This window comes from Nicotiana tabacum, chromosome 7 (genome assembly GCF_000715075.1).
Source record: "Nicotiana tabacum cultivar K326 chromosome 7, ASM71507v2, whole genome shotgun sequence".
Taxonomy (NCBI): Eukaryota; Viridiplantae; Streptophyta; class Magnoliopsida; order Solanales; family Solanaceae; genus Nicotiana; species Nicotiana tabacum.
In genome coordinates, this window is record NC_134086.1 from 141,421,666 (window position 1) to 141,449,110 (window position 27,445).

Genomic DNA, 27,445 nt, shown 5'->3' on the forward strand with positions numbered 1-27,445 from the left:
TGGTTTTTATCCAGTCTACATCTTTTAAGGCTTCCTTAATGTTTTTAGGCTCTATTTAGGAGAGAAATGATGATAAGGCAAGTGAATTTCTGGCTTTTGGTCGGGTTTGGACTCCTGAATCCAAAGGAGTAATGTCGAGAGGATGGGAGCTTTTATGTTTCCAGTTGGGCACTTGAGTTTCATTTGTAGAGGAGCTGGGTAGGTCTGACTGGTTCCTTTGTATCCTTCTTTCTGCTACCTGTGGAGTACTTTGAAATGCATCAACCACTCTTTCTTCAGCTTCAGTGATTGTAATTGTAGTACCTGGTTCCTCTCCGGCTGATGAGGAAGAGATTGCATTATCTTCACCCGTATCCTTCACTTGACTCATCATATGTTCCTTTCCATTTCCCATATCAATGACCTTTCCTGGAACTAATAGAGGCGCTCCATCTTGATCATCCTTCTTGCTCTTCTCACAGGAGAGATAAGACTCATCAAAGATTATGTGTATACTCTCATCAACATACTGGGTCCACTTGTTGTATACCTTCTAGGCTTTACTTTGAGAAGAGCCCCAGAAAAATTCCTTCACCACTCTTGGCATCAAATTTTCCAAGCTGATCATTTCCATTGTTGAGAACATAACATTTGCACCCAAATGTTCTTAAGTAAGTCAGCTTGGGCTTCCTTCCATTCAACATCTCATAGGGAGTTTTGTTCAAGAGAGCCTTGATCATGCACCTGTTCACCAAGTAGCAGGCAATGTTGATAGCTTCAACCCAGAACTATGAGAATATCTTTCTTTTTTCTTTCATATCTATAGTTTAGGATAGAAAAGCAAACGATCTCGTATATAAAGAAAGAGATTGTTGATGTTAGTAGACTAATCTATTCATTGGTAGGGCATTTCTTCCTATGACTGTCTTTCCTACCAAAAAGCTAACCCAACAAAATTTGGGGTTTTTTCTAGACTAGACCTTCGGGATTTTTTTCGGGTTCACACATGCATTGATCCAGTCAAAGAACCTGTTCCAGAGCGACTACTCCGCCTAGCCTATCTTCCTGCTTGCCTCCGGTTCTCTATGCTCGGTTCCACAATCAATCCCACATCCATCCATTTGAGGGAGGTCCAATTCTGCGCTATTCTAATTGCTTAGAAGGGTTCAAGAGCCCCTTTACATCTAGGGCTCATCGAAGTCCTATTATATGTATATTTAGGAACAGGGCTATTAAATGGTCGACTGCAAAACCCATCAAGGTTCAAAAATAGCATACTATTATGATGACTTCGATTGGCAATCGTTCAATGGACTACTTTTGAGATGTCTGTCACATGAAGAAGCTCAGCAAGCCTTGCAAGAAGTACATATTGTTCTTAGAAATCCCACTGTCGATCAGCATTGTTCTTGCCATTTCTTCAAGGGTTTTGTTCTTCCTTTCTACAACTCCATTTTGATGTGGAGTTCTTGGGGCTGAGAAGTTGTGGATGATACCATTTTCGTTGTAGAATTCATCAAACTTAGCATTGTCAAATTCTGTTCCATGATCTAATCTAATACATGCTACTTTTGATTCCATATTTACTTGAATTTTATTCACAAAGGCCACAAAAATATTAAAGGTCTCATCTTTTGTTCTAAGGAACAGAGTCCAAGTGAATCTAGAATAGTCATCCACTATCACAAAGATGTATCTTTTTCTTACCTTGATTTGCACTCTCATAGGACCACATAGATCCATATGAAAGAGATCAAGTAGTTTTGAGGTGCTGACATCCTTCTTTGGCTTGAATGAGGATTTCACATGCTTTCCTTTAGCATAGGCATCACAAACTTTATGCTCTTTGAACTTTGACTTGGGCAGACCACGAACTAGCTCCTTTTGAACCAGCTTATTCAGTAGAGAGAAGCTTGCATGCCCCAACCTTCCGTGCCACAGTTCAGCATCATCATCAACTGCTTTCAAGCAGCTCAGATCACCATTTTGTAGGGACTCAAAATCAGCAACGTAGATATTCTTGTATCTTTTGGCCACAAGTACCACTTCACCGGTTACTAGATTTATAACTGTGCATATCTTTGATAAGAACTCCACCTTGTTTCCTTTATCACATATCTGAGAAGCACTCAAGAGACTGTACTTAAGACCATTGATATAGTACACATTCTCAATTAAGTAAGTGAGTGATTTTTCAATTTTTCCAACACCAAGAACGTACCCTTTTTTTTCATTTCCAAAGGATACACTCCCTCTTTGCTGAGCTTTTAGTGAAAGAAAGTCCATGGTATTCCCATTCATGTGCTTTGAGCATCCACTATCCATGAACCATTATTGACTGCTTCCTTTCACTATTCCCTGCACGAGAAAATCAAAGGTTAGATTTAGGAAACCAAACAAGTTTGGGTCCCTTGTAATAAGAAAGGGGGTGAATAAGCACTCTTCTAGTCCATACAGGTAACATGTGCTTTTTATGGGTGGCACCTGGTCCTTTTTCAGCAAAAACTTTGTTTTTCTGAAGAGACTAAACCTTGGCTTGGCAATTTTCCTTGAAATACCCATTGATCCCACAGTGGGTACATAGCCAATTATCAGGCACAGTGACGTACTTGCTTTGAGGGTTATAAGGAGTTCTCTCCCTTTGAAACCCTATTCCCTGCCTGTTTCCACTATTGTTAACATACATGGCAGTAATAGCATCCGAGGACCAGGTTCACTTAAGAGACTTCTCAAGATCACTTTTTACTCTTTCCAATTCTGCTTGAAGTTGTCTATTTTTCTCAAGTTTAGCACATAAACTAGTTTTTACAGTATTTAACTCATTTTCAAGTTTAATATGTGCCTCACTAGCCACTTCTTTTCCTTTTTCAAAATTCCCAGGCCTACATTCAGATTTGAGTTCCTATATTATTTCCTTAGAGTCTACAATCATCACTAAGAGATCATCTCTTTCCTACTCAATAACACCCACTTTCTCCACTAAGGCATCCTTTTCTTTACTAAAATTCTCAATGGTTTCCTTTAGATCAACTACTACTACCATCAAATTATCTCTTTCGTGTTTTACCCTAGTGATTTTCTCAATTAGAACCTCCTTTTCATTTTTCAGATTATCTATAGTTTCCTTTAAATCAACCACATAAATCATAAAGTCATCTCAAGTTTGCTCAGCATCTCCTTACTGAATAGCTAAGGCATCCTTACTATTTACAAGACTATGATAAGCATCAATTAACACATTAGCTAATGACATGAGTTTTTTGGGAGAGTAGGACTTCAGATTTCTCTGAACATCCCGAAAATTTACTTCATCATTATCATCGTCATCATCATCATCTGATTGATCCATCAAAGAAAATATTGAGTCATACTCATTTGCTTCACTTTCAACTGCCATCATTGAGCTATAACCTGCATCATCTTCTTCTTCAGACTCACTGGAAGAATCTTCCCATGCTGCAAGAGCTTACTTCACAACATTGTCAGCAGTGTTCTTTCTTTTGAAGCGTTTATCAGGAACCGGGTTCCTATTGGCTGCTTTGTCAGAGTTGTGTTTGAAGTGTTCTTGCTTCAGGAGAGGTCAATCTTTGATGAAATGCCCTAGATTTCCATACTTATGACAGAGGTCATAATTCTTTGGCTTGCTAGAGCTGCCCCTCTTTAGTATACCTTCATTTCTTCGAACCATTTTCTAAAACCTTCTGGTTAGGTAAGCCATATCACTATCCTCACCACTTGAGTCATTGCTTTCTGCCTTGAGTACCAGGTTCTTTTCCTTCTTTGGTTGTCTTCTTTTACTGTCCTTCTTCTTCTTCTTCTTCTTCATTTCATAGGTTTTCAGATTCCCAACCAGCTCATCTATATTCAGCGTCTGCAAATCCTTTGCTTCAGTAATGACATTCACTTTACTCTCCCAAGAACTGGGCAAAACACTGAGAACTTTCCTCACGAGCTTTTTCCTAGGAATGATTTCACCAAGCGAGTGTAGCTCATTTATGATGGAAGTGAATCGTGTGTGCATGTCTTGAATGGATTCATCGTCCTTCATTCTGAAGAGCTCATACTCAATGTTGAGCATGTCAATCTTAGATTGCTTTACTTGAGTAGTTCCTTCGTGTGTTGTTTGTAAAGGTTCCCATATCTCTTTGGCAGATTGGAAAGCTAAGATCCTGTTGTATTCATCAGGACCTATACCACACACCAAAATTTTCTTGGCACGAAAAACTTTCTCCACAGCCTTCCTGCAGCATCGTTGTATTCTTTCCTCATCTTAGGCACTGTCTCAACATGATCTCCGACCTTTTTTGTAGGGACATAAAGACTATCACATATAACATTCCACAACTTGGAATATTCAGCCATGATAAAGTCATGCATTCTTGTCTTCTACCACCCATAATATCGGACATTGAACCTTGCCATGAGGATCCTTTCTAGGTGTTAACCTGATAGAAAGAATCGACTCTGATACCAATTGATAGAATATATGAGTCCACCAGAGACCAGGTCCTATATAGGTTTCTGCAGATAAGACTAATGCAATAGTAAGTAAATGAAACAAGGAATTTTTACGTGGAAAAATTCCTACTCAAGAGAATTAAAAACCACGACCTACACTGGTAGAATTTCAACTTCGCTATGAGCAATCTTTAGATTACAACCTATGAAATCTAGAAATTAAACTCTTAATCCCTCACTAACTTGTAATACACCTATTACAAGCCACTTTGCAATACACCTATTACAAAGACTTCAACTTATGACTAACTCTAGTCACGACACATACACTAAAAGTTTATGGTTTACAAGGGGTTCCTAATTAAAGCTTCTATATAAGCAAGGTAGGAATTACAATGAAGAACATAACAAAGTTACAACTCAACTAAGGACATACAAAAGACTTATTGTAGGAACTGGTCCGTAGTGGTATTTTACTTTGTTCTTGATGCACTTGAGAATTGAATGCTTGATTGTCAGATGCTTAGAGTGGTTGAATGAATTCTCAAGTGTTCAAGTGATGTTTTGTTGTAATGTTTTGTTAATGCAACTTGGATGACACTACTTAAATGATGTAGTCACTTGGTTGGTACAAGGTTAATGAGAAGTGACTGTTGCACTGTGCTGCACTATTTGCGTGTACAGTGCAGGCAGTCACTTTTCAGTTGTAGAGAGTTGACTTCGTACTGTTGTCAGGGGAACCCAAGAGGATCAAGTCCCTGTGTTGATTCTTTATCTTCTGAAGTCATAGCAACTCATATTAGCTTGAGTTAATTGAGTTGTGTACCAAGTGTATCAAGTTCCTTATCTGGTTCTTTGATAGTAAGTTTGTTAGATCATCAAAACATAAAGCTAAGGTACTATAAACCCATCATATAGAAACTTAAGAAGGCATAGAAACCTTTACATTCTAGAATAAGTCTAGAGTCTGAGTTATATTAGGCGATTTGCATCTTCATCTTCAAGCACGACATGTTTTCTACAATTTTCATTACCTTTTTCTGAACATTATTGTATAACAATGTTGTGACTATATTAAATTATGTTACAGCACTGTTCTTTCTTCCTTTTTGTTTACATCCTGGGCAACCTTATTTTTTCCATAAAAGATGAAGTTACTATGGTGTTTTGCATAATATGTAGTCTTTTTATATTCAATTCATCACTTGTTGTACTGAAAGTTTTGGTCTTTATCTTTACTTATATCTTACTAAAAGAGAAAAATTAAAAGTCTATGTCTTTTTCTGCAAAAAAAATAAATAAATAGATTTTCCATGTTGCACGGTAAGTTCTGAATTACACTGCTTTTATGTCATAGGTCACGTTACCATACTATATGCATTATCTCTGGACTATGTGTCTGGTTCATCAACTATTAAATCTTAAAAGTTTCTGCATTTAGCTTATTAAAGCATATACATAATTGTTTGTGTTTTTAATTTGAAATATTAATAAACAGTCACAACCATTACATTCACAACCGTGTACTTGATCGTTACTCTAGGCCATTTTACGATGGTGTTCCGCTAATCAATTTGGGTATGGGTTATTCGCATTAGTGTCTATTAAGAATAGCAGTCAGTCTTGGTAAAACATACATTATACTTCACTTCTGTGCAATATTACTCTAATATTTTCTGGTTCATTCTTTTCGCATCTGAAATATGAAAATTAATATCATTCTCTTGCCACCCACTACAGTTTCTTGTTCATAGATTTAATAGAAACAAAAGAGTGTAGATTTACTAAAAATTTTAGAATGATCTAGAGAGTCAATGTGCTTGGGAAATAAAATAAAGTACCAAGACACAATAAATAATTAAATGCAGAATTATATAGCTTTAATTAAGAATGTGACTACAAACTACTTATCAAAATTTCTCTTGAATTTCTTTTGTGGGTGAAGGAACAGGGTCAAATGAACGGATTGATGGTGGCAATGAGAACAATATGTAGGTGGAGAAGGATATGAAAGAGACTGAACCTTATGCGGTGCCCACTGTTGAAGATTCTATATGAACTATGGCATGTTTTGAGACAATGACGCTGGTCGATACAAATACCGCCCATACTTTATGCCTACAAATAGTACATATTAATAGAATAATTTATTTTACACCCTATATGTATAGTGTTGTGGCTTGGTAAATATTTCCGATAATCAGCTGGTTGCTTGCACAATTTAAAGCAATATGGTGGACCATGGAGGATTTTTTGGATATTCTAAGTTAAATACATAAAGGATTCATCTAGGAAGCATTTAATAGTGATAGCTGTGTTATCTTCAAAATCATATTGTAGACATTTGCATTTACTGAGACAGAACCTCACTTGGTAAGTAAGATACTTGCTATTCTAATAATTTTAACTTCTGGAAAGTACTCTTGTGTAATTGATTTCCAAGTGAAGTGAAGTGCCTATGCAATTCAGAACGGTTGAATGGAAGAAAACTCAGTCGCCTCCGATGATTGGTTTGTCAACCACGCTTTCTCTCCTTCAAAACAATGCCCTGAACACGAAAGTGTGCAGTTCCACCCCCTTCTCCCATGCCGAGTCACAGGCAGCGACTCGAAAAGCACGGACGAGCCACATGCAGGGAAACTTGCATGTGTGGTTCTGGCCGGGGACCCCAATGACGTTTCCAAGGTAGATGTTTTTCTTTGCCTTTCAAGATATTGCGTATAAAGAGAAAGATAGCCAGTCCTCTTGGGCGGCCGAGAGTGTTATGTAAAAAGGACCAAGGAGGATCCTATCCTAAATAAGAAGGAGGAGTAGTAGGAGCTAGCTTTAAGGGCGGAATCAAATGATTACGAGATAAACAAAGAGACAAAGGAGAGCACTTAGACAATTCACTTCGAGTACAGAGAATTCTGCTAGTAGGAATTCCTCAGGGTGTATTATGGTTTTTCACCGAGGGGGTGGATCCAAGCGATTGCAACGAAGAATTGATCTGAAACGAAGCACTTCGTCTATAGGCATTGTAGAAAGGATAGAACATGAGCCTAATCGTTCCTTTTCATTTATAGGCGAAGAATTGATCTGAAACGACTACCATCTGCGGTCCATTTTCGTTCTCTTCCCTGTCTGGGAAGGGGGATCAAAGAAAGGTAGCTTGCTTCTCTCCTGGACGGATGGCGACTTATGTAGTGGTCGGCCTTCCTACCAGAATGTCTTCTTAGTCGAAGAGCCCCTTTTTTACTAGTAAGGACGCAGGAAGCAAAAAAACTTGCGCAAAGGACGTTTTCTTCTCTGCACTCTCCTCTCCAAAGGCCAAGGGAGAGACTGCATCCCTTTCTTTCGGTAGCTCTTTTGGTTTCCCAATGATAGCGGTAGCTGGGGTAAAGCCCGCTTTCTTCGCTCCGCAAATGAGAGAGAAAGTCAGAGGAAAAAACACGTTCTCTCTTTGCAAGATCCGAAAGTGGAGAACGCATAGTATTTTATGGGTACATAGGATCAAACGTAAAGCAGCGCTCTCTTGACAGAGTTTTAGGCGGCAAGAGACTTTAGGGCTTGTTGGAGCTTCTGAGCGTAACGAATCGAAGCCGAAGACGGATTAATCTTTAGATTTATTAGTTTCTTTGATTCAAACATATGATGATGGCCTTCCTTTGAGCTAAATAGTTGCTACTTCATTTAGAGAGTTGACCTTTTCGATTTTGGATATGCTCGGCTCTATTATAAGAGTGTTCAACTTGATGTATATTGTAGAGATACTTGGGCTAAATGAATGCTTGGTCAACCTTCTGTATTTCCTTTACCGCACAAAATATTAATTCTTGATTTGCAAGGTGAATTGGAATACTTTGTTGATAAAATTAGTCTGGACATACTGGTTTTATTGCTAAAACATATTGGTTTCTTAATTTCTTTAAATCCTTGTGTGTATTTCTTGCCAAGTGAGTATTGAATTTCTTGTACTTTATTCTTTCGTGTATTATTAATTACTCAGATCTTTATTTTAATAATACTGATATTATTTTATAAAATGTGTACTCCACGACTCGGTATATACGTGCAACGCACGTGCCGAGAAACTAATAATAATAAGAGTAAATAATAATAATACGTAATATTATTATTATTTTGTTTTCTTTTTTCAACCTAAAGCCCATGAACATTTACTCGTTTTAAAGTTTGAACAAAATATATTCTCTTCTTGATATTCTGATTTTTAATAATTAGCTCCATAGCGATATTCGTAATTTCATTATTACTTTCCCCTAAGCCATTTTGCTCCCGTCACTTGCTCTCTGTAACTCTGTAAAAAAAAAAGTCCATCAACGCTATACATCTTAATACTTTTACTCTTAATAAGATGTTTTATATGAAGCCTAATTGTTGTATGGGACTAGGTGTTGACCCGTCAACATGCCTTGTGTCCAGAAGATGAAAGTAGTTGGAATGAGAATGTTCAGATGGTTGTGTAAGCATATTAGAAAAGACAAGATTATGAACGAAGCTATAAAGGACAAGGTGAGAGCGTCTTCTGTGGAGGACAAGCTAGTTGCACAAATTGAGGCTGAGATAGTTCAGGTATGTGAAAATGAGAGACATAGATGTCTCAATTAGGAGATATGAGAGGTTGATTGTGGCAGGTTTGAGGAAGGGTAGGGGTAGGCCAAAGAATTACTTAGGAGAGATGATTAGGCGGGAGATATCGTTGCTTCAACTTACCGAGGACATGACCCCTGATATGAAGTGTGAAGGTCGATGTAACGACCTGATCAGTCATTTTGAGAATTTGAACTTCGCTCGCCAGTTCTCGGGCATGGCTAGCCATGTATGATGTATTATGACTTATGTAAATCATCGGTTGTGGTTTGCAGGTTAATCTGGATAGATATGGAAGAATGGTTCTCAGCTTGAAGCTTTAAATTTGAAATGTTTGACCCAGTCTTGACTTCTCGGTATTCGATATAGGATTTGGATTTTTATGATTTGGTTAGCTCCGTCGGGTGATTTTGGACTTAGGAGTGTGTTCAGAATGTCTTTTGGAGGTCCGTGGTAGATTTAGGCTTGAATTGGCGAAATTGAAAATTTGGCATTTTTCGGTCGGCAGTGGAAATCTTGATGCCGGGGTCGGAATGGGATTCCGGAAATTGGAGTAGGTTCATTATATCATTTATAATGTGTGTGCAAAATTTCAGGTCATTCGGATGAGGCTTGATAGGTTTTTGGATCGGTTGCGGAATTCAAAAGTTTTTGAAATCCTTAGGCTTAAATCAGAGGGTGATTTGGTGTTTCGATGTCGTTTTGAGTATTCCGAGGGTTGGTATAAGTTTGAATGATGATATGTGACTTGTTCATATTTTTCGTTGAGGTCTCGGAGGCCTCGGGACATATTCTGAAGGTTTTCGAAAAGATGGGAATTGGAATTGAGCAGCTTCAGCTGCTGTTGTCTGTCATAACCCTACCTGCGGATTAGGGACCGCAGGTGTGAGTCACAGGAGTGTAAAGAAGACCGCAGAAGCAGTGTTGGTCGCAAAAGCGAAGATCTTGACCGCATCTGTGAGACCGCAAGTGCAAGACCTGGGTCGCAGGTGTGATGTCTGAAGGGATAAGTGGACTCCGCAAGTGTAGATTTTTGGGCACAGAAGCATCCCACAGGTGCGAAATTTTGTCCGCAGATGCGGAAATTAATGGGCAGAAAGTATATAAGTTTCCCTTTGCGAAATTTAGCCCATTCCACCATTTATGAAGTCGGGATTGAAGCTTTTGGAGGGTTTTGAAGAGGAAATCAAGGGGACTCCTGTTGAGGTAAGCTTTTTGAACTTAATACTCGTATCTATGGTGAATTTCAGTTGATTAAATATGGGAATTGAAGAGATTAGGGGAGAAAAATTGGGAAATTAGGGCTTGAAATTGGAGAGTTAAAATTGGGGATTTGAGGGGCCATTAGAGGTTCGATTTTGATGTTTTTGCTATGTATAAACTCATAAGAGGACAAGGATTCTAGTGTTGTAATTTTTATCGGATTCCGAGACGTGGATCCGGGGGTCGGGTTTGACCAATTTCGGAATTTTGAGTTTAATTTGATAATTTTCGCGTGGACTTTGTCTCTTTGTCTTGTATTGATGTTATAATTCTGATATTGGATAGATTCGGGATGATTTAAGGCCGAGTCGAGAGGCAAGGGCATTGTGGAGTAGATTCTCGTCCGGTTTGAGGTAAGTAACGATTGTAAATCTTGTCCTGAGGGTATGAAACCCCAGATCACTTCATTTCACTATATTGAGGTGACGCACACGCTAGATGACGAGCGTGGGGGCATACGCCATTGGGGATTGTAACTTGGTCCGTCCCGTAGCGACTCTTAAGTTGCGTATTTAACTGAAAACTATTTGATACACTTGTGTTTTGAAAAAATATTACTATGTTTTGGGCTGAATACCATATTTGGGTCTCGTGCCAAGTTGTTTGGACCCTTAGGGGCTTTTCCTTATTATTTCCTCACTGTTTCAACTTAAGATCTGTACTCAGTCATGTTATATTTTTATTGATTTCATAACTCAGTATTTAATACTCTTTTTATGCATAAAAATAATATTTTAGGCTGAGCACCCTATTTTAATGATAGCCCGAGTGGTTTATAAGGTTGATGACTGAGAAGGGCCGAGGGACTGGTTGTGAGAATTATATATTTATGGATCGGGTTGCACGCCGCAGTGATATATATATTGGATCGAGTTGCACGCCCACATCGATATAGCGCTTGGGCTGTAGGAGCCCCTCCGGAGTCTGCGCGCAGTTGACTATACATTTATGGATCGGGTTGCACGCCGCAGCGGTTATTATAAGGTACCTATTGGGTGTGAGTGCTGATTGATGAGAGTTGAGTCTCGAGTGACTGAGAGGCTTGCCCGAGGGGCTTGTTTTTACGAAATTACTATTTTCACTCCTCTTTATATTGAGTCTCTGTTGAAATGTTGAACAAATATTTTTAAACAACTTTCATTGAAACTGGAATTTTTACGAGATATTCGGAATTTATTCACTGATTTGGCTTTGTTATTTCTGCTGAGATTTTTTTAAGTTATGAGATGTATAGAAGTGATCGAGAGGTTCTGCCCAAGGGGCTGTATACAAACTATATTTTGCCTGAGGAGCCAATTATGATCTTCATTACTTTTACTGTAAACTGCATTGAACCTCTATTGAAACTGTTGGAAAGCATCTTCAAGTGATTTTTACCAAAAAAACTGGATTTTAAATGAGATTATTTGACTCCTACTCTGATTAAAAGCATGTTGTGCTTACTAAGTTTATCATGGTGTGGATCTTATTTGTTTCCTACCGCTCAGTCTCTATTTACTTTTATTACTTACTGAGTTGGCGTAATCACATTACTCCCTGCACCTTGTGTGCAGATTCAGGTATGTCTGAACCCGGTGGCGGGTGTTGATGTCTCAGTGGCAAGTTCATCGGAGTTAGCAAGGTAGCTGTCTGGCGATAGCAGCGCTGCTTTTCTCCCTCCTTATTCTCCCTTAGTGTATTCTGTGATTTTTCCGACCATGTTGGTCTTGTGGTTGTCAGACAGATATAGTAGATGCTCATGACTAGTGACACCCCGATGTCGGACTTTTCTTTCTGCATTGTTGTTTTTGTTTTAAACACTTTACAAAGGTTTATTGTTAAATAGATTTGACCTTATCCTAAGAGTGATAATATTGATTGGTTTGGGGTTTGTATCGGTTGGCCTAGTTCCATGATAGGCACCATCATGACCGGGTTGGTTTTGGGTCGTGATGGTCGAGAATTGGGTTGAAGGTTAACAGGTCGTGAGATTCTCCTAGGCTTACTAGTAGTACTAGTACTATTCTTCTATTTTCTTATTCCTAGTTCTTTATTATTAGATGTTGTATCATTCACTTTCGTTATTTTATTACTTTGTTGCTATTGTTTGTTGCTTTATTTTTAATGTTCCTTGAGTCAAGGGTTTATCAGAAACATCCTTTCTACCTTCACAAGATAGGGGTAACATATTATCCTCCTCAAACTCCACTTGTGAAATAATACCGTATTTATTATATTTTTGTTGTATACGAAGCCTAATCAAATAAGTAATAAAACATCATTTCAAAACTTAAAACCAATATATTAGTTCATTTTGCATGTTAATATAAAGGTTATTCATTTAGACCTCACTTCTAATTTAACAAATATAATCACTCATGTAGCCAAAGGGGAGTTCAAGATTTAAATTTGACGATTCAATCTTTTAATATTTTCTATTAAACTCATTACAATTATAAAATTATGTGTTCAAATACATCTCCCTCTAAAATATAAAATTGCAATACAAAAATTTCCCTTCTACAATTGAAAATAGCGACTCCCTAAAAAGCCAAAAGAGTGAAAGACACATCTAGAGTTCCAAGAGTTTCTTCCAATTTATGAAAAACGATACAATTATGGAGTTGTAATTAAGGATATAAACTATTTAATTTGATAATGATAAAGAAAAGATACGTACCATAAGAATAATAAATCATTGTCATAGAAAGTTAAGAGATTCAAACAATTAGTGTGCTACAAATTAAAAGAGGACAAATTCAATAAAGGAATTAATTAATTGGGACGAAGAGAGGAGAGGACTACATCTTGAAGGGAACTATCTCTTTGCATAGCAGCTTTAAACTCATCAAATGTGACTTTACCATCACTGTTTGCATCCATTAAATCAAATATCTCGTCAAGTTTTCCTGGTTCTGTTATATTAATTGGAAGGCAGTTTTCAGGAAGTGCCTACAAATATTAATTTATCAATTAAGTAATTAGTACAAAGTATTATTAAATTTCTATAAATAAAAAGGGGAAACTATATTACTCTCAACATAGACGCAACTTCTTCCTTGCTAATGCAGCCTGATCGATCTGTATCATACAACTGATTACCAAAAGTATCAACAGTAATGTCTAAACTGTATAAAACATATAGATTAAACAAAAAAAAAAAAAAATAGAAAGAAATAGTTGTTTAAATTGTATTATTGTACCTGGAAACAAAGACGAAGTGCATCATCCCCTTGGGAATACTTGAGGCTTGAGAAGCCACCAATGATTTCTCTCATGTCTACTGTTCCATCACGGTTATTGTCAAATAGATCAAATATCCTGGGAGCTAAAGGGACTAAAGAAGATAGTTCCATAGCTTTGAGGACCTCTTCGAATTCGAACAAAGTTGCATTTTCTCCATTTTTGCATCTGCGTCCATAGGCCAAATCAAATATGTAATCATTGGGATAATTGTTGGAGACTCAAATGATGAATAATCATGTTGGACGTGTGTTAACAAAGTCCTACGTGAAAAGTATAAAGGAAAAAAACTCTATTTATAAGGAGTTGGATACTCTATATGGTGTGAGGCTTTGGAGAAAATCGTGCATGCTTGACCTTATAGCGGATAATATCACACCATGTTAAGAGTATCTTTGGATTGTTTTAGTCCAAAAATTGGGGTTAATTTCGCTTGTGGCCACTACTTTGTTTCAATTTTACAAAAGTCGCTCAACTTTCGTTTATAACTTAAAATTCATTCAACTTGCCCACATCACTTAAAAGTCACATATGATGGAATATTGATATATTATCACTGGGAAAATGACATGGCAAACTTTTAGCTATTTTTTATGCCACGTGAGCAACCACATAGGATACCATGTGGTATATTTGTGTCTTTCTTTTGTTTAAACTGTCGGCTTAGGCTGTCTGTATTTGTGGGTATTCCTTTTCAAAATATTGCTAGAGTGACAATTAAAAGAATTTTCTTATGACTTGCATTTATAATTCATGCGATTAATAGCCTATTTGGCCAAGTTTTTCTAAATTTAGAAGTATTTTTTTTCAAAAAAAAAAATACTTTTTGCCCCAAAGTTTAAGTTATTGATCAAGTTTTTGGAAGAAAAAAAATACTTTATCTAAGTCATCGTAGACTTAGAGAAATTGTTCTCCAATTACATATTAGAGGGCAGAATCACAAGAAATGGAGGAAGATATTAGATGGATTAAACAGTTATCCTAGCTAAAAATAGATAGTTTGTTTGTAAATACAAATAGTGAATGCTCTTAGATAGGTAGGAATAGAGATAACTAGTTTTTGAATCCAAATAGAACTAATGGATGTATATATATACAATTGGTTGAATAAAAAATTTTATTTTGACAAAAAAAAAAAAAAGCAGAAGAGAAAAAAATAATTTTTTTCCCAAAAGCACTTTTGAGAAAAATACACATTAAAGCACTCTTTAAAAGCTTGACCAAATATTAATTGCCGCTCAAAAGTGTTTTTCAAATTAATTAGTCAAACACAAACTACTTCTCATCAAAAGTACTTTTAAGAAACAACGTATTTCAAAATAAGTTGATTTTAAAAACTTGGCCAAACAGGCTATAATTCATGTACAACTATCTAGTACGTATAAAGGAAAAAAAATTATGGTTACGACTTTTCACATCCAAGCAAGAACGGGCACAACATGTATTAAACTATCCAATTCGTTGTTAAAATCCTATGTGGTTGCTCACGTGGCATAAAAATATGGCAAAGGGTTAAATATATTCCTACTATCAAAAATTATTTAAATATATCATTCGTTTCACTATCGGTCCAATTAACACCCTACCGTTATACTATAAAACATATTTATCCTTAAGTTAGACGAAGCGTCACGTGGCAGTTCAGAAACGAATGACCCACCCTAATATTAAATACCCGGTTTAAATTAAAATTCACCCTTGTTTTTAACCCATTACCCTCCAAATCTCTTTATTTTATTATTATTCATTTTCTTTTCAACCCTCTCTTTCTTCTTCATCAAAAAACCCTATCACCCACATTCAACCCAAAATCAGAAACCAAAAAAACAGCCATCTTCTTCTTCTTCGAAAATTAGGTTCATCAATTTTTTTTAGTTAACTTTAAAGTTACAATCTTGTGAACAGTGATATGAAAAAGAAAAAGGGAAAAAAGCTTCCAACAATTTGACGAACACAAGAAAAAATAAAAATAAATTGACATAGAGTAGTGAACAATTAGGAGTTTTCATAAAAAGGACAAGCAACCGAGAAAAATCCATTTCCTACTATTACGATCTGATCTCATGCTACTAAGATCTTCATTTCCTACTAAGATCTTATACTCTATTTCCTACTAAGATCTTATACTCCATTTCCTACTAATACGATTTGAATATCTGATTATTATCTGTTCTTCTTCTCCATTTCTCAATCATCAAATATCTCCATGTTCATTCAGCTAATAAAGAACTCATTTTATGACTTCAAGAACCATTAAAGAACAAAGAAATGAAGATGATGAGTAATAAGAGTATTCACTTAGTTTTTCTTCGCATCTTTGTTCTACAATACAACGAAATTTAATAGATCCATGAAAAATATAACAAAAACAAAAAAAGTTATCAATTTAAAATAGAGAAGTTAATCCTAAAACTTTTGCTGAAGAAAATTTCAGATTTGAAAAACTTAAATATTAAGAAAGAAGTTAAGAAACATTGAAGAACTAATTACATTGGGTATAAAGTAAAAGAGAGTTTGTGAGATGAAGAAGATGATAGAAACAAGATGGTAGTGGGTTGGTAATGGATTAAAAACAAGGGTCGGGTATTTGAAATTGTGGGTGGGTCATGCGTTCCTGAGGTGGCACTCCGTCTAAATTAAGGGTAAATATATTTCATAGTATAACGGTAGAGTGTTAATTGGACCAATAGTAAAACAGATGATATATTTAAACAATATTTAATAGTACAAGGATATATTTGACCATTTTTAGCCAAAAGTTTGCCATATCCTTTTTCCGATGATGATATATCTATATTCTATCAGGTGTGACTTTTAAGTGATGTGGGCAAAGTTGAATGGCTTTTAAATTATAAACGAAAATTGAGCGACTTTTGTGAAATTGAAACAAAGTTGAGAAACCACAAGTGAAATTAACCCCAAAAATTGGTATCAGAGCCAATGATCAGTGGACTATGGAGATGGTGGAGTGTGGCGTGATGGCTTGACTCTCTAGTCTTTGCTCGTCTACGGGGTTTACAACTTTTGCCCGTAGCTTTAAATAAGCATACATAGCCTTTGAGCTTCGGTTACTATAAATACTCAAGATCATGTGAGTGTCACACAATTAATCTCCAAATTAGTCCATAAATGGTGATTAGTCATATGAAACTTAGTTCAAGAGGGAGACTGTTGGATGTGTGTACAAAGTCCTACTTAGAAAGTAAAAGGAATTTTTTTTTACTTAAAAGAGTTGGATACTTTTAATGGTGTGAGGCTTTTGGGGCAAAATCGTACGAGCTTAACCACAATATCACATTATGTTAAGAGTATCTTTGTGTGTCAAACAAAGCAAGCATGATAATTGGTACTTACATTTTCTTGAAATTGTGGCTGAGGTTTTCTAATTCTTCCGGCTTCAAGTCATAGGAACCAACCAATTTCTTCAATTTCTTAGTTCTCAAGGAAAAGCTGCTGCTCAAGATACTAGCCATAGCTGCTGCCCTGAACTTGCGCCGAGCATTGAAGCTTTGGAGACGGGAGACAATCTCGGCGTCCATCTGTTCTTGCTTTGCCAAATCTCCTGTCACCCATGGATGTTCAAGTATCTACACCATAGATGAGATAATATGTTAAATTTTTTTAAAATATAATTTGCATAGCGGTGAAATTTGAATCAATTTTTGAGTGCTCAGATATTATGTTGAACAACAAGACGTCAGATGGACAACATCCCCTACGACCTCAAGGTTGTGGGTTCGAGTTACCAATAAAGCATATATAGCTTCAGCAAAGGGGATTAATGGGGAATCAAAAGAAAAAGAGATACGATGCTGAATTATTTAGTAATTCTCATTTAGAAGTTCAAATATTTAGAGAGGATCTAGTTCTATTTAATTAATTTTATCTTCAATACCAATTGCAGTCATTTCGGATAAATGAAAGGCGGGGTTAAAGTTGTACATGAAGTTCTTTTGGATACCTTTGATGGATTTCACGATAGAAATTTTACACTAGAATTTTTCTTAAATTAATAACTTGAACACATTTTGTGACCAAAAAAAATAAAATAGAACAGTTAAATATGCAACACCTAGGCCGTAGTTGTTGTTGTAACAAGATTTTCACTATAACATTGAAGTTGTGATTATTAAATACCCTTATAATTAACAGCGCATTAAGATATACTCTCATATTTTCACTAGAAAATAGGACAAAAAAGGATTGCATTTATAAGAAAAAGGAGCAAACTATAAAACCTCTTGAGCAGTAGGCCTCATGTTAGGATCAACTTTCAAGAGACAGGAAATTAGTTGTTTTGCTGAAGAAGATATATTTTTCCAGGTTTTCTCATCAAAACTGAACTGCCCCTGTATGAAATAAAAAAATTAATTTGTTATTTCATTAAAAAGAAAAGAGAGATAATTATGAAATAATCAGAGGGAAATTATGTGAAATAGCAGGCCGAGGACTTACATTTAATATCATTTGTTGCTTTTGCCGATTGGACGGCGCGAAGAAAGGTGGGTACCTGAAGTGTTATGGGACAATAATTGAAAATCGACATTGTATGCATTAATTATTGAGGTACAAGGAAAATCCACATAAAACCCCATAATATACGCTTAAAATAATATTTTTTTAAAATGAGTATAAAAAGCTAGTTTTCTTCCAACAAAAGAACTTGAAGCTCTGAAGTGTTTAATTCATATTTTCCTTCTACCAATTAGCAGGAAAAATTAAGAGATAAACATAATCAGTGGGGTTCGACACAACAAAACGGCAAATTTGCTTAATTAAAAGTAAATAATAAATCAAGCTGGCTACTTCTTATGTAAGTACTCGTTTCTTTTTTCTTTTTTTTTTTTTTTGGGGGGGGGGGGGGGTGGTGAAGGGGGTTGGAGCCTTGGAGGGAGAAATTGGGGAAGGTATGTTCTCTTATGCAAGTCAAATAACTAAAATGTAGCTCATAGAACTTTTAGGAATTGAGATCATTTGTATATTACCAGCTTGTAGGTAGGATTCCATAGTCATTTAAATATACATGTATATTAAGCAATATCATAAAATTTTGTACCTTCCAATAATTGAGGTGGTGATTAGTACCTAAAGAAGTCTACCAAATTAATCTTCAAACTGAACCTTGATATGAGTTATACTCCAAGAATATCACTTCTTGATAAACTTAAAGCTCTTCGTTACTATACATTGGAGTACTTCTGTTATAACTTAACACCTTTTTGTAAGTTTTTTTTTGTTTTGTTTTTCCACCCGGTGTTCGGTACCCGCATTGGAGCTCGACTATATCCGAATTAGCACCGGGTAAGGCCCATTCAAAAGGTTAAGGGAGGACCAGCTCTATCCACTGCACCGCATCCTTTTATGGTACCTTTTTGTAAGTAAACTATTCTAATTTTTGTTCCAACTTTCTTAAATATATTTATAAGTAATTTGGAACATGAAAGAAATTCTCAACCTTTTTGGTTAGTTTAAAAGTCTCAAATCCCAAATAAAAGTCTAATTCTAGTTTAAAGGAAAGTTAGGAGGCCAAGAAAGCATACTAACCCAGAGAGGAGAATGTAAAGAATAACACCAAGTGACCAAATATCACTTTTAGTGGTGATCTTTTCCCTTGAAAGTGCTTCTGGTGATACATAATCTATTGAACCAAACAAACCAACCACTGGATTTGCAAAATCCTCAATAGAACTCAGCCCAAAGTCCATAATCTTCAATGGTGAATTCTCATCCTTGTTCAAGAATAGACAGTTTTCTGGTTTCAAGTCCCTGTGAACTATACTTGCCCCGTGTAGCGCTTCTAGCCCCTTAGCTATCTGTCTCACCACTGCAGCCGCCCCCGCCTCATTATACCTGTTAGAAAAATTCAACAACTATTTTTCCTTAAAATTTTGCGTCCAGTCAAATAAGCAGATATATAGAGCTCGCTCTGTTTCAAAAGATTGTTTTAATTTGACATGGACAAACTTTAATAACGATAGGAAGATTTTTGAGATATGTAGTCTTAAATAAGTCAGAGAATTTATTTGGCCGTAAAACTTTTGAAACTTGTGGTCTGAAACATACCATAACATTTGTGTGGCTATAAATGCTTCCTACTAAGAAAATATTGAAAGGTGCCAATCTTTTTGGAACAGCCAACAACAACAACAACAACAACCCAGTAAAATTCTATTAGTAGGGTCTGGTGAGGGTAATTTATACGCAGACCTTACCCTTACCTCGAGGGAATAGAGAGGTTATTTCCGATAGACCCTCGACTCAAGAAAACGAAAAAAGAAAAGACACAATATATCAGTATCATTAATAGAAATAAAAGGAAAAATCAAAAAATAGATAATACTCCTAAGCAATAGCAATAACCAGTAAATAATCCCGGCACTATGAAAAACGAAAGAGTAGTGAGAACACGTCATTGACCACTAACAGTCTAAGACAAAAATCCTATCAAACTAGCCTCACATAGTTACGAAGTAGAAATAGGCGCAACTCCTCCTATCCTACAACTCTAATACTCGATCTTCACAGCTTCCAACGAAGGCTAATGTCCTCGGAAATTAAAAGACTTATAAAGAAATAGTGTTAATCCAGCTGCAGCAGCCCTCTCAGTATAATGCCCCCTCGCGACAATCCGATCAAAGAGCTCACCACCCTCACACAACTCCAAGATAAGATGAACCCCAGAAGAATCCTCACAAACGTCGTAGAGATGAATGACGTTAGGATGAGGAGAAACGTCTTCCACGATCTTCCTCATAACTAACAGCTCGTTCGTCAGCAGAGTTTCGGATATCAAAGCCGCCTGTGGTACTCGAGACTTATTAATAACAGACCTATTTTCTTTCTTCTCCGGCGCCGGTGGTGGCCCGAACCGCCGGAGGGTTTTAATGGCAACAACTTCATGATGTTGACCCGAATTTACTGTTCTCCTTCTTGTTCCTCTCCTCACTACTGAAAAGCCTCCTCTTCCTAGGATATCTGTCACTTCATATTCATTACTTAGAGTTCGTATATCTTCCCTTTGTCCCATGAGAGAGAAAGGTTAATTGTGTTTGACGAATATTAGGATGGAATTAATAAGGAAATGAGGTACAGTATTATTGAGGTGGGTATACACGTAGTTACATCATCAAACTGATGATCATGAGTTTTAAAAGGGTTTTTAATTTATAATTTTTGTTGGCCGGGCGGGTTGGTGTGGGTCATGAAATATAAGCAAATGGCAACAAAGGGGAGAGGCTAAGAAGAAGAGACAATTGACTTAGTCAAACTAATCTTCTTTCAGATTAATTATGTTAATTCTCTTTGTTCTTGAGATGCATCTCTCTCAATAAGATTATTATAAGATGCCTCCAATCATGTAGATAGGCAAGTACAAATTTCTTGCTTTCTACGCATAATTTACCTTTACTGTTTGGTCTTAATTTGGTTTTTTTAAGGATGGTTTCTTTCATAATCGATCAAGTGTACTCGTTTCCTCCATCATCATCCTCTTTAGCGAGGGGCTCACAAGATTTCTTTGTAGTCTTTAGTTCATATATATACTAAATCACAAGTAAAGATTTGCTATATAAGCTATTTTATAACTTATGAATAACAAGCTTTCCATGAATAAAATGATAATCTCTATCATCTAGCTGATTAAAAGTTAACTTGAATTAAAGAAAATACAAGATGTTATCCGTGAAAAAGTAGATAAAATAATATTGTATAGGCTAAAATATGTTATATTAAATGATCGCACGAGGAAATGATATGTGTAGCCGAAGACATAAGATAGTTGAAACCAAAGGCAACGATCCCGTCCGTTACCGAAGAGAATGATACTCATAAAGATAAAATAAATGTTTGTCATCCAGTAGCATCTAATGAAGAATATTCTACAACATTAAGTATATGTCCGTTACAAGAAATATGGCATTCACTGCCCACCGTTACAAATTCTTCAATGGCCCTCATAATTGACATTAAAGAGGGGCTTGATCCTAGGATCTTTCCTTAGGTGGAGCTATAAATAGTGAGCTCTATTATCATTGTGAAGGACATGAATTTTTCTAGCAAACATACATTACACTCTATTCAAAGTTTAATATAATTTTATCTTCTTGTCCTTTGATATCATTGTCGTTGTGCCCGGAAGTCTTGCTCCCGGAATTACTATTTCTACTATTTCATCTCAATCTCAAGGCTAAATATTACATTTTTATCTAATTCTTCTATTATTTTAGGATTAAATTAATTCACTTGTCTATAAACCACATATATTTAATTGTACCGTTTTACGGGTAAACAGTTTGGCGCCCATCGTGTGGCTTAGATAGTTGTGTGATTAAGTTGGTCCTTGTCTCTTTCTAACGTGTTTGATTATTTGTTCTAAGCAAAAAATCATAGAAAATGGCAGATAATGATGTTAACAACACATAAAACCTTGAGTCCCAAGGAAATTAACCTCAGAATGAGGATTTGATCAGCGATACCCGCAGCGGGGGAAATGAGGCCACACCGGTCCATGGAAGGCGATACCCCCGACATGTTCGAGAAGTGACTCCCAAGGATGCTGAAGAGGAGCACGTCGTCGAAGCGGTAAGGGTCCTGCAAGCGCAATAAGAGTCCATTCTAGGCCATCTCACACGACAGGATACGGTAATGACAGAACTGAAACAGGCGATATCGGGTACTTCCAATAAAGCAACTAGGCGAGGTCCAGTTCCTCCCGGTGCTACTACAAACCAAACAACGCAGAAGGTCGACAATAATACCTAGAGGGGTGAGGTCGGCTTCGATGAGCTCGAGGGGAACAGATTGGGTCATAATTACGAGAGTGATCCCTTCAAAAACAAACTCATACGGTTTATGAGGGAAGTGAACGTCCGCATGGACCAAATCTTGGGTGCACCACGGGTGCTGAAAGGGCCGGACTCAAAGAAGTATACCCAATTACCTTAAAAACCAAGTGTGGTACCAGAATTGATCCCGAAGCGGTTTAAAATGCCGGACATGCCAAAATACGATAAGACTTCAGATCCTCTGGAGCATATCACCACATATACAACAACGGCGAAGGGGAACGATTTAGCCCCCCACGAAATTGAATCGGTGTTGCTGAAGAAATTCGGAGAGATTGTCACGAAGGGAGCCTTGATATGGTATTCGCTTTTGCCCGAGCATTTCATAGATTCCTTTAAGATGCTCGCGGATTCTTTTATTAAGGCCCATGCCGGGGACAGAAAGGTACAGGCCTGAAAGGCCGATATTTTCATAATTGCACAAGGAGAGTTCGAATTCTTGCGGGAATTTGTAACCCCATGGAAAGGTTGTTGCTACCGGTCGTTCCGGACGAAAGGGCAGCGAAGCATTCACCAAAGGTTTGAACCCGAGGAATTCTGATGCTTCCCAAAAATTGAAAGAACAACAGTATGGACTGTCACACCTCCTTTTCCGCCCGCGCGAGGGGTGGAGGAGTTTTATTCCAATTAAAGGACAATCGAAAATGAGATTTGTTTGTTTATTTCAGAGTCGCCACTTGGGAGATTTAGGGTGTCCCAAGTCACCGATTTTAATCCCGAATCGAGGAAAAGAATGACTCTGTATTACAGTCCGCGAACCAGAAATCCGGATAAGGAATTTTGTTAACCCGGGAGAAAATGTTAGGCATTCCTGAGTTCCGTGGTTCTAGCACGGTCGCTCAACTGTTATATTCGGCTTGATTATCTGATATAACACATATTATAAACTTATGTGCAAATTTTATCTTTTAGCCGCTTTTATTGTTATTATTATTTTTATAGTTTTACGGAGAATTGCAATATTGTGAAAACGTATTTCAAACCACGTCACAGTCAATATACCCGTGGTTATCGACACCTTTTGACTCCGTTGAGATTTGAATTTGGGTTACATAAATGCACACCCATATTTAAGAAAATAATTTGTTAAAGACGCGCCTAGAGCGACTAGCGTATTTTTGATTTGGGAAAGGCCGTAAAATTTCACTAGACGGTCAACTCCGATGTTCTAAATAATTAATACATACATTTGTGAGGGCCCCACAATCTATATATTTTACTAGGCGAGGCTCATCTCATTTATTTTTAAATGGACAAATCTTAAAGCGACTACATTTTTCTATTAAAATTAGTCTCTAAAATAAAGAGAGAAAATCCTAATTAATTACGAGCTTTTTATTTTTATTTTTATTTATTTAAGAAAGCATGGCATACTAATTGCTAGATTAATACAAATATTGATGAAAAGGAATTTTACTCAAAAATTCAAAATTATAAATAAAATACAAATTCGACAACTCATATTCAAAAGAATCAAATATAGCTAAATTAAAACTCGCATTGTTATATATAAAAAAACTATTAAGATTAATTATTCACAACTATTTGAAACTAGATTTAATCATAATTACTAAAGCTTATTAGAAAGTTTATTAAACTTAAACGTTCTTCTAGTCTTGTTTGAACTCAAATCATGCCTTAATGCCTAATTCACGAAATTTAGTTTAAATTCATGCCTTGGCTAAATTTAGCTACTTGTTCACGATTAACCTACTGTTGATAATCTTAAAACCTTCATAACTAGTGAATTAGCCCGTTTTGCCAAACCGATTCATTAAAGGCTAACTTATGTTATTTTCTCTTATTCTAATTATTATTCAGTAATACATGAAATAGCTTAAATACAATCAATAAAAGGAACAAAGAAAAAGCGAAATTAAAACTTCAAAATTTCATTCTTCATATGTATTCATGCTTCCACATTATTAGCTTGCAATAGCAAGTGTTACAGTCGTGTACATGATATTGGAAGCAAAAGAAAAGGGAGATCAGCAGAAATTCAGTGGCATACAACAACAACAACAACCCCAGCAACCAGTAACAACCAGCAACGAGAAACCAGTGACAGATTTTAAAATCAAGATAAAAATTCAGAAACACCGACAACATTCAACGGACAGAAGCCAAGGGAATCTTTTCAGATTTTGAAAGACTAATTAATGTTCAACCCTTAATTTCTGAATCCGTATCAGAGTATTTAGATTGTATATCAAGTGTATACTATTCTTCCTTTGATTTTCCAGAATGTTTTTATTTTTATTTTTGGAGTCTTAGTATTTTCGGAATTTTTCTCTCTCTTCAATATTCAGCTTTTTTTTATCTTCCTTCTTCTCTCTTTTTTCTTCTCTCCTTAAAAATCTGATCAAGTCTCTCCATTTATTTCTTATCTCAAACCCTTTAATCCATTAATAAAACAACCACTTTCTCCTACCAAACCCACTACTACATAAAAAATACAATTATTATTTATTTAAACAATTTTTCTTGATCCCCACAATCCCACTATGTCTTGTTCCCCATGCTTACATTAAACAAATACATTATTCCCCCCATTATGTCTTGTCCCCCATGCTTGATTATTTTAATATTATTTTAATCCTAATTGACAGAGCACTCAAAATAATAATTGTTCAGAATTTTAATTCCAAAAATACCCCTCTAACCTTACTGAAATTACCATTTTACCCCCATCAGCTATAACCAATTCACCTAATTAATTTCAACCAAAATACAGCAAATATGACCAATTTCTAAACAATTTTCAACAACAAATTCAAACTAAATGATGATCAACAAAGAAACAACTAAAATTATTTTGATTGAAAAATATTTTTTTAACAACAAACAAACCTACTTTCAGATTCAACAACAACAACAACAAACAAGTATATTCAGATTTCTAAATTCAATAATCATTTGAACTTAAAATTAAATCTAACAACATTACAACCAACAATTTCTATATTAAACTAAACAAGATCATGAAACAAACTGAAGAAATAATCAGAAATGATAAACAACAAACAAGAAAATCAAACTTATACTAATTTCGGATTCAAGAACAATCAAACAAAGTATGGACATAAATAAAAAGATTCAACAACAATAACAAGCAAGTTTTATTCAAATTCGAATTAAACTCGAATTAAGCTTAAACAAAACAAATAAACATATTCAAATCACTATACTTCAAATAATCAATTGATCTTTTTAAATTAAATCCAACAAAATTATAACAAAGATACATTGAATCAAAAAAATTAAAAACTAAAACATAACTTCACATTAAATCACCGAATTAAAAACGAACTTCAAACAAAATGAACACGAATTAAATCTATATTAAACAACAAACAACGGATTCAAATGATTTAAACAACATTAATAATTTCTGGAAAAAAAATACATAACAACACATGAAACAAACTGAAGAAATATTTAATTAAACTTCAATTTGAATCTAACGACATTAAACTGACAATTTCACATGAACAAACTAAAAAATTAACAAAACAATGAACACGAACAAAATAAAAATCAAACATTTACCGATTTTAGATTCGAGAATATCAAAAACAAAATACGGACAAAAATGAAACTCAAAACCACTAACCGGATTGAAACCACGAACAACGACTGACCAACGATGAACTCGAACTGTGTATGGATTGTTTCGACAAACCCCGACCAAAGTGAAGCAGCGACGAGTCGAAGAAGAAAACAGCGTTTGGACTGTTGTTCGCTGGACGAAGCAGCAGGCGACGGGGAGAGGCAGCAGCTATGGTGGCCTGGTATGGGTGGTTGGGAGCAGCTGCTCGACGTCTTGGCTTGGTCGTAGCAGAAGCAGGAGCAGCTTGGCCATGAAGACGATGAAGCCACGAGGGGGCTAGCCATGGCAGTCATGGCGACGGGTTAACGACGAAGACGCAGCAGTGGCGAACCAGCTGCTTGGCGGGGCTGGAGGCAGCGGGAAGCAGAAGAAGCAGCAACTATGGTTGCTTGGTTGCTGCTGGACGTTGAAGCAGTAGCGTGAGGTTGGAGCTCGACGAAGGCAGCAACAATGGCGTTATGGTCGTCGACGGGGCAGCTGGGGACGAGGAGATGAAGCAGTAGCAATGTCGGGCTGTTTGGTTGCTTGGTGGAGCTCGTTTTTGGACTGGAGGTCGACAGACTGGTGAAGACGAAGAAACAACAACCATGGTTGTTGGTCGTTCATGGTGGAGCTAGGAACGAAGAAGAAGAAGGAAAAGGAAGCAGCCATGGTTGCCGTGTGTGGCTGCGTCGCTGGAGGGGTCGTTTGGAGGGTGGTCGCCGAGCAGCCATGGGAGGTGATGGTGGAGCTTGAAGAAGAAGAAAGAAAAAGAGGGGGGTGGCGGATGGGTAGTGTTTTAGGTTTTGGTTTTTAGGGTTTTTTTAGTTTGTTTTGTGAAAATGTAAGATAGGGGGGTGTTGGGTCTTTGGGTTATGGAGCGGACCGGGTCGACCCGTGTCGAGATGGACCGGGTCATGGGGAAGGTTGGGTATTTTTTGGGCATGTGGCTTGAATTTGAAGAAGAGCCCAATTCCGAGTTTCTTTATATTTTTTGCTCTCTTTTCTTCTTTTATTTTTCTAAAACTAAATTCTAAAAATCCTTAAATTATTATATAGAACTAAATTAAGTTATAAAAGCGCAAATTAACTCCCAATAACAATTAACACACAATTAAGTAATAATTAAGCATAAAATTGTATATTTGGACATTAAATGCTAAAAATGCAAAAGATGCCTATTTTTGTAATTTTCAATTTTTGTAAAACAAACTTAATTACTAACAATTGTAGAATTAAATCCTACATGCAAAATGCGACATATTTTTGTATTTTTTATTAATTTAACAAATAAACATGCACATACAAATACAAATAATTATCCAAAAATGTCACAAAAATTCTCAAAATTGCACACCAAGGAAAATCGTTTTATTTTGAATTTTTTGGGAGTAATTCTTTCATAGGGCAAAAATCACGTGCTTACAGCTGCCCCTCTTTGCCCGAAGACACGAAGGGTTTTCGTGCAAAGATAAAGTGAGCGATTTTTGCCCATCCGAGT

The 27,445-nt window shown here is 36.3% G+C and overlaps 1 protein-coding gene and 1 pseudogene across 2 annotated transcripts; one reads left to right on the top strand and one right to left on the bottom strand.

Annotated features, from left to right (window-relative positions):
* The first annotated feature begins 6,915 nt into the window (after positions 1 to 6,915).
* On the top strand, positions 6,916 to 8,033 carry LOC142162335 (large ribosomal subunit protein uL2mz, N-terminal part-like; annotated as a pseudogene).
* Positions 8,034 to 12,951: 4,918 nt separating this feature from the next.
* Positions 12,952 to 20,633, bottom strand: LOC107759535 (calcium and calcium/calmodulin-dependent serine/threonine-protein kinase-like). Of its 2 annotated transcripts, none has more exons than XM_075217757.1 (8): positions 20,127 to 20,633; positions 19,057 to 19,362; positions 17,968 to 18,022; positions 17,751 to 17,861; positions 16,867 to 17,099; positions 13,473 to 13,680; positions 13,304 to 13,350; positions 12,952 to 13,221 (listed from the first exon to the last, which is right to left on the bottom strand). In XM_075217757.1, the coding sequence occupies exons 1-7, from the start codon at positions 20,537 to 20,539 to the stop codon at positions 13,306 to 13,308; spliced, it is 1,371 nt and encodes a 456-aa protein (XP_075073858.1). In that variant the 5' UTR covers positions 20,540 to 20,633; the 3' UTR covers positions 12,952 to 13,221; positions 13,304 to 13,305. The 2 variants fall into 2 exon arrangements, with proteins under 2 accessions (XP_075073858.1, XP_075073857.1); XM_075217756.1 differs by having other exon boundaries at positions 13,304 to 13,363.
* Between the last annotated feature and the right edge of the window lie 6,812 nt (positions 20,634 to 27,445).

Coding starts and splice junctions, on each gene's coding strand:
- LOC107759535 (XM_075217756.1), bottom strand. CDS start 20,539: ATGGGACAAAGGGAAGATATACGAACTCTAAGTAATGAATATGAAGTG. Junction 18,023..19,056: donor CTTTACATTCTCCTCTCTGG/GTTAGTATGCTT, acceptor ATAACACTTCAG/GTACCCACCTTTCTTCGCGC. Junction 13,222..13,303: donor AAGTTGCGTCTATGTTGAGA/GTAATATAGTTT, acceptor TAATATTTGTAG/GCACTTCCTGAAAACTGCCT.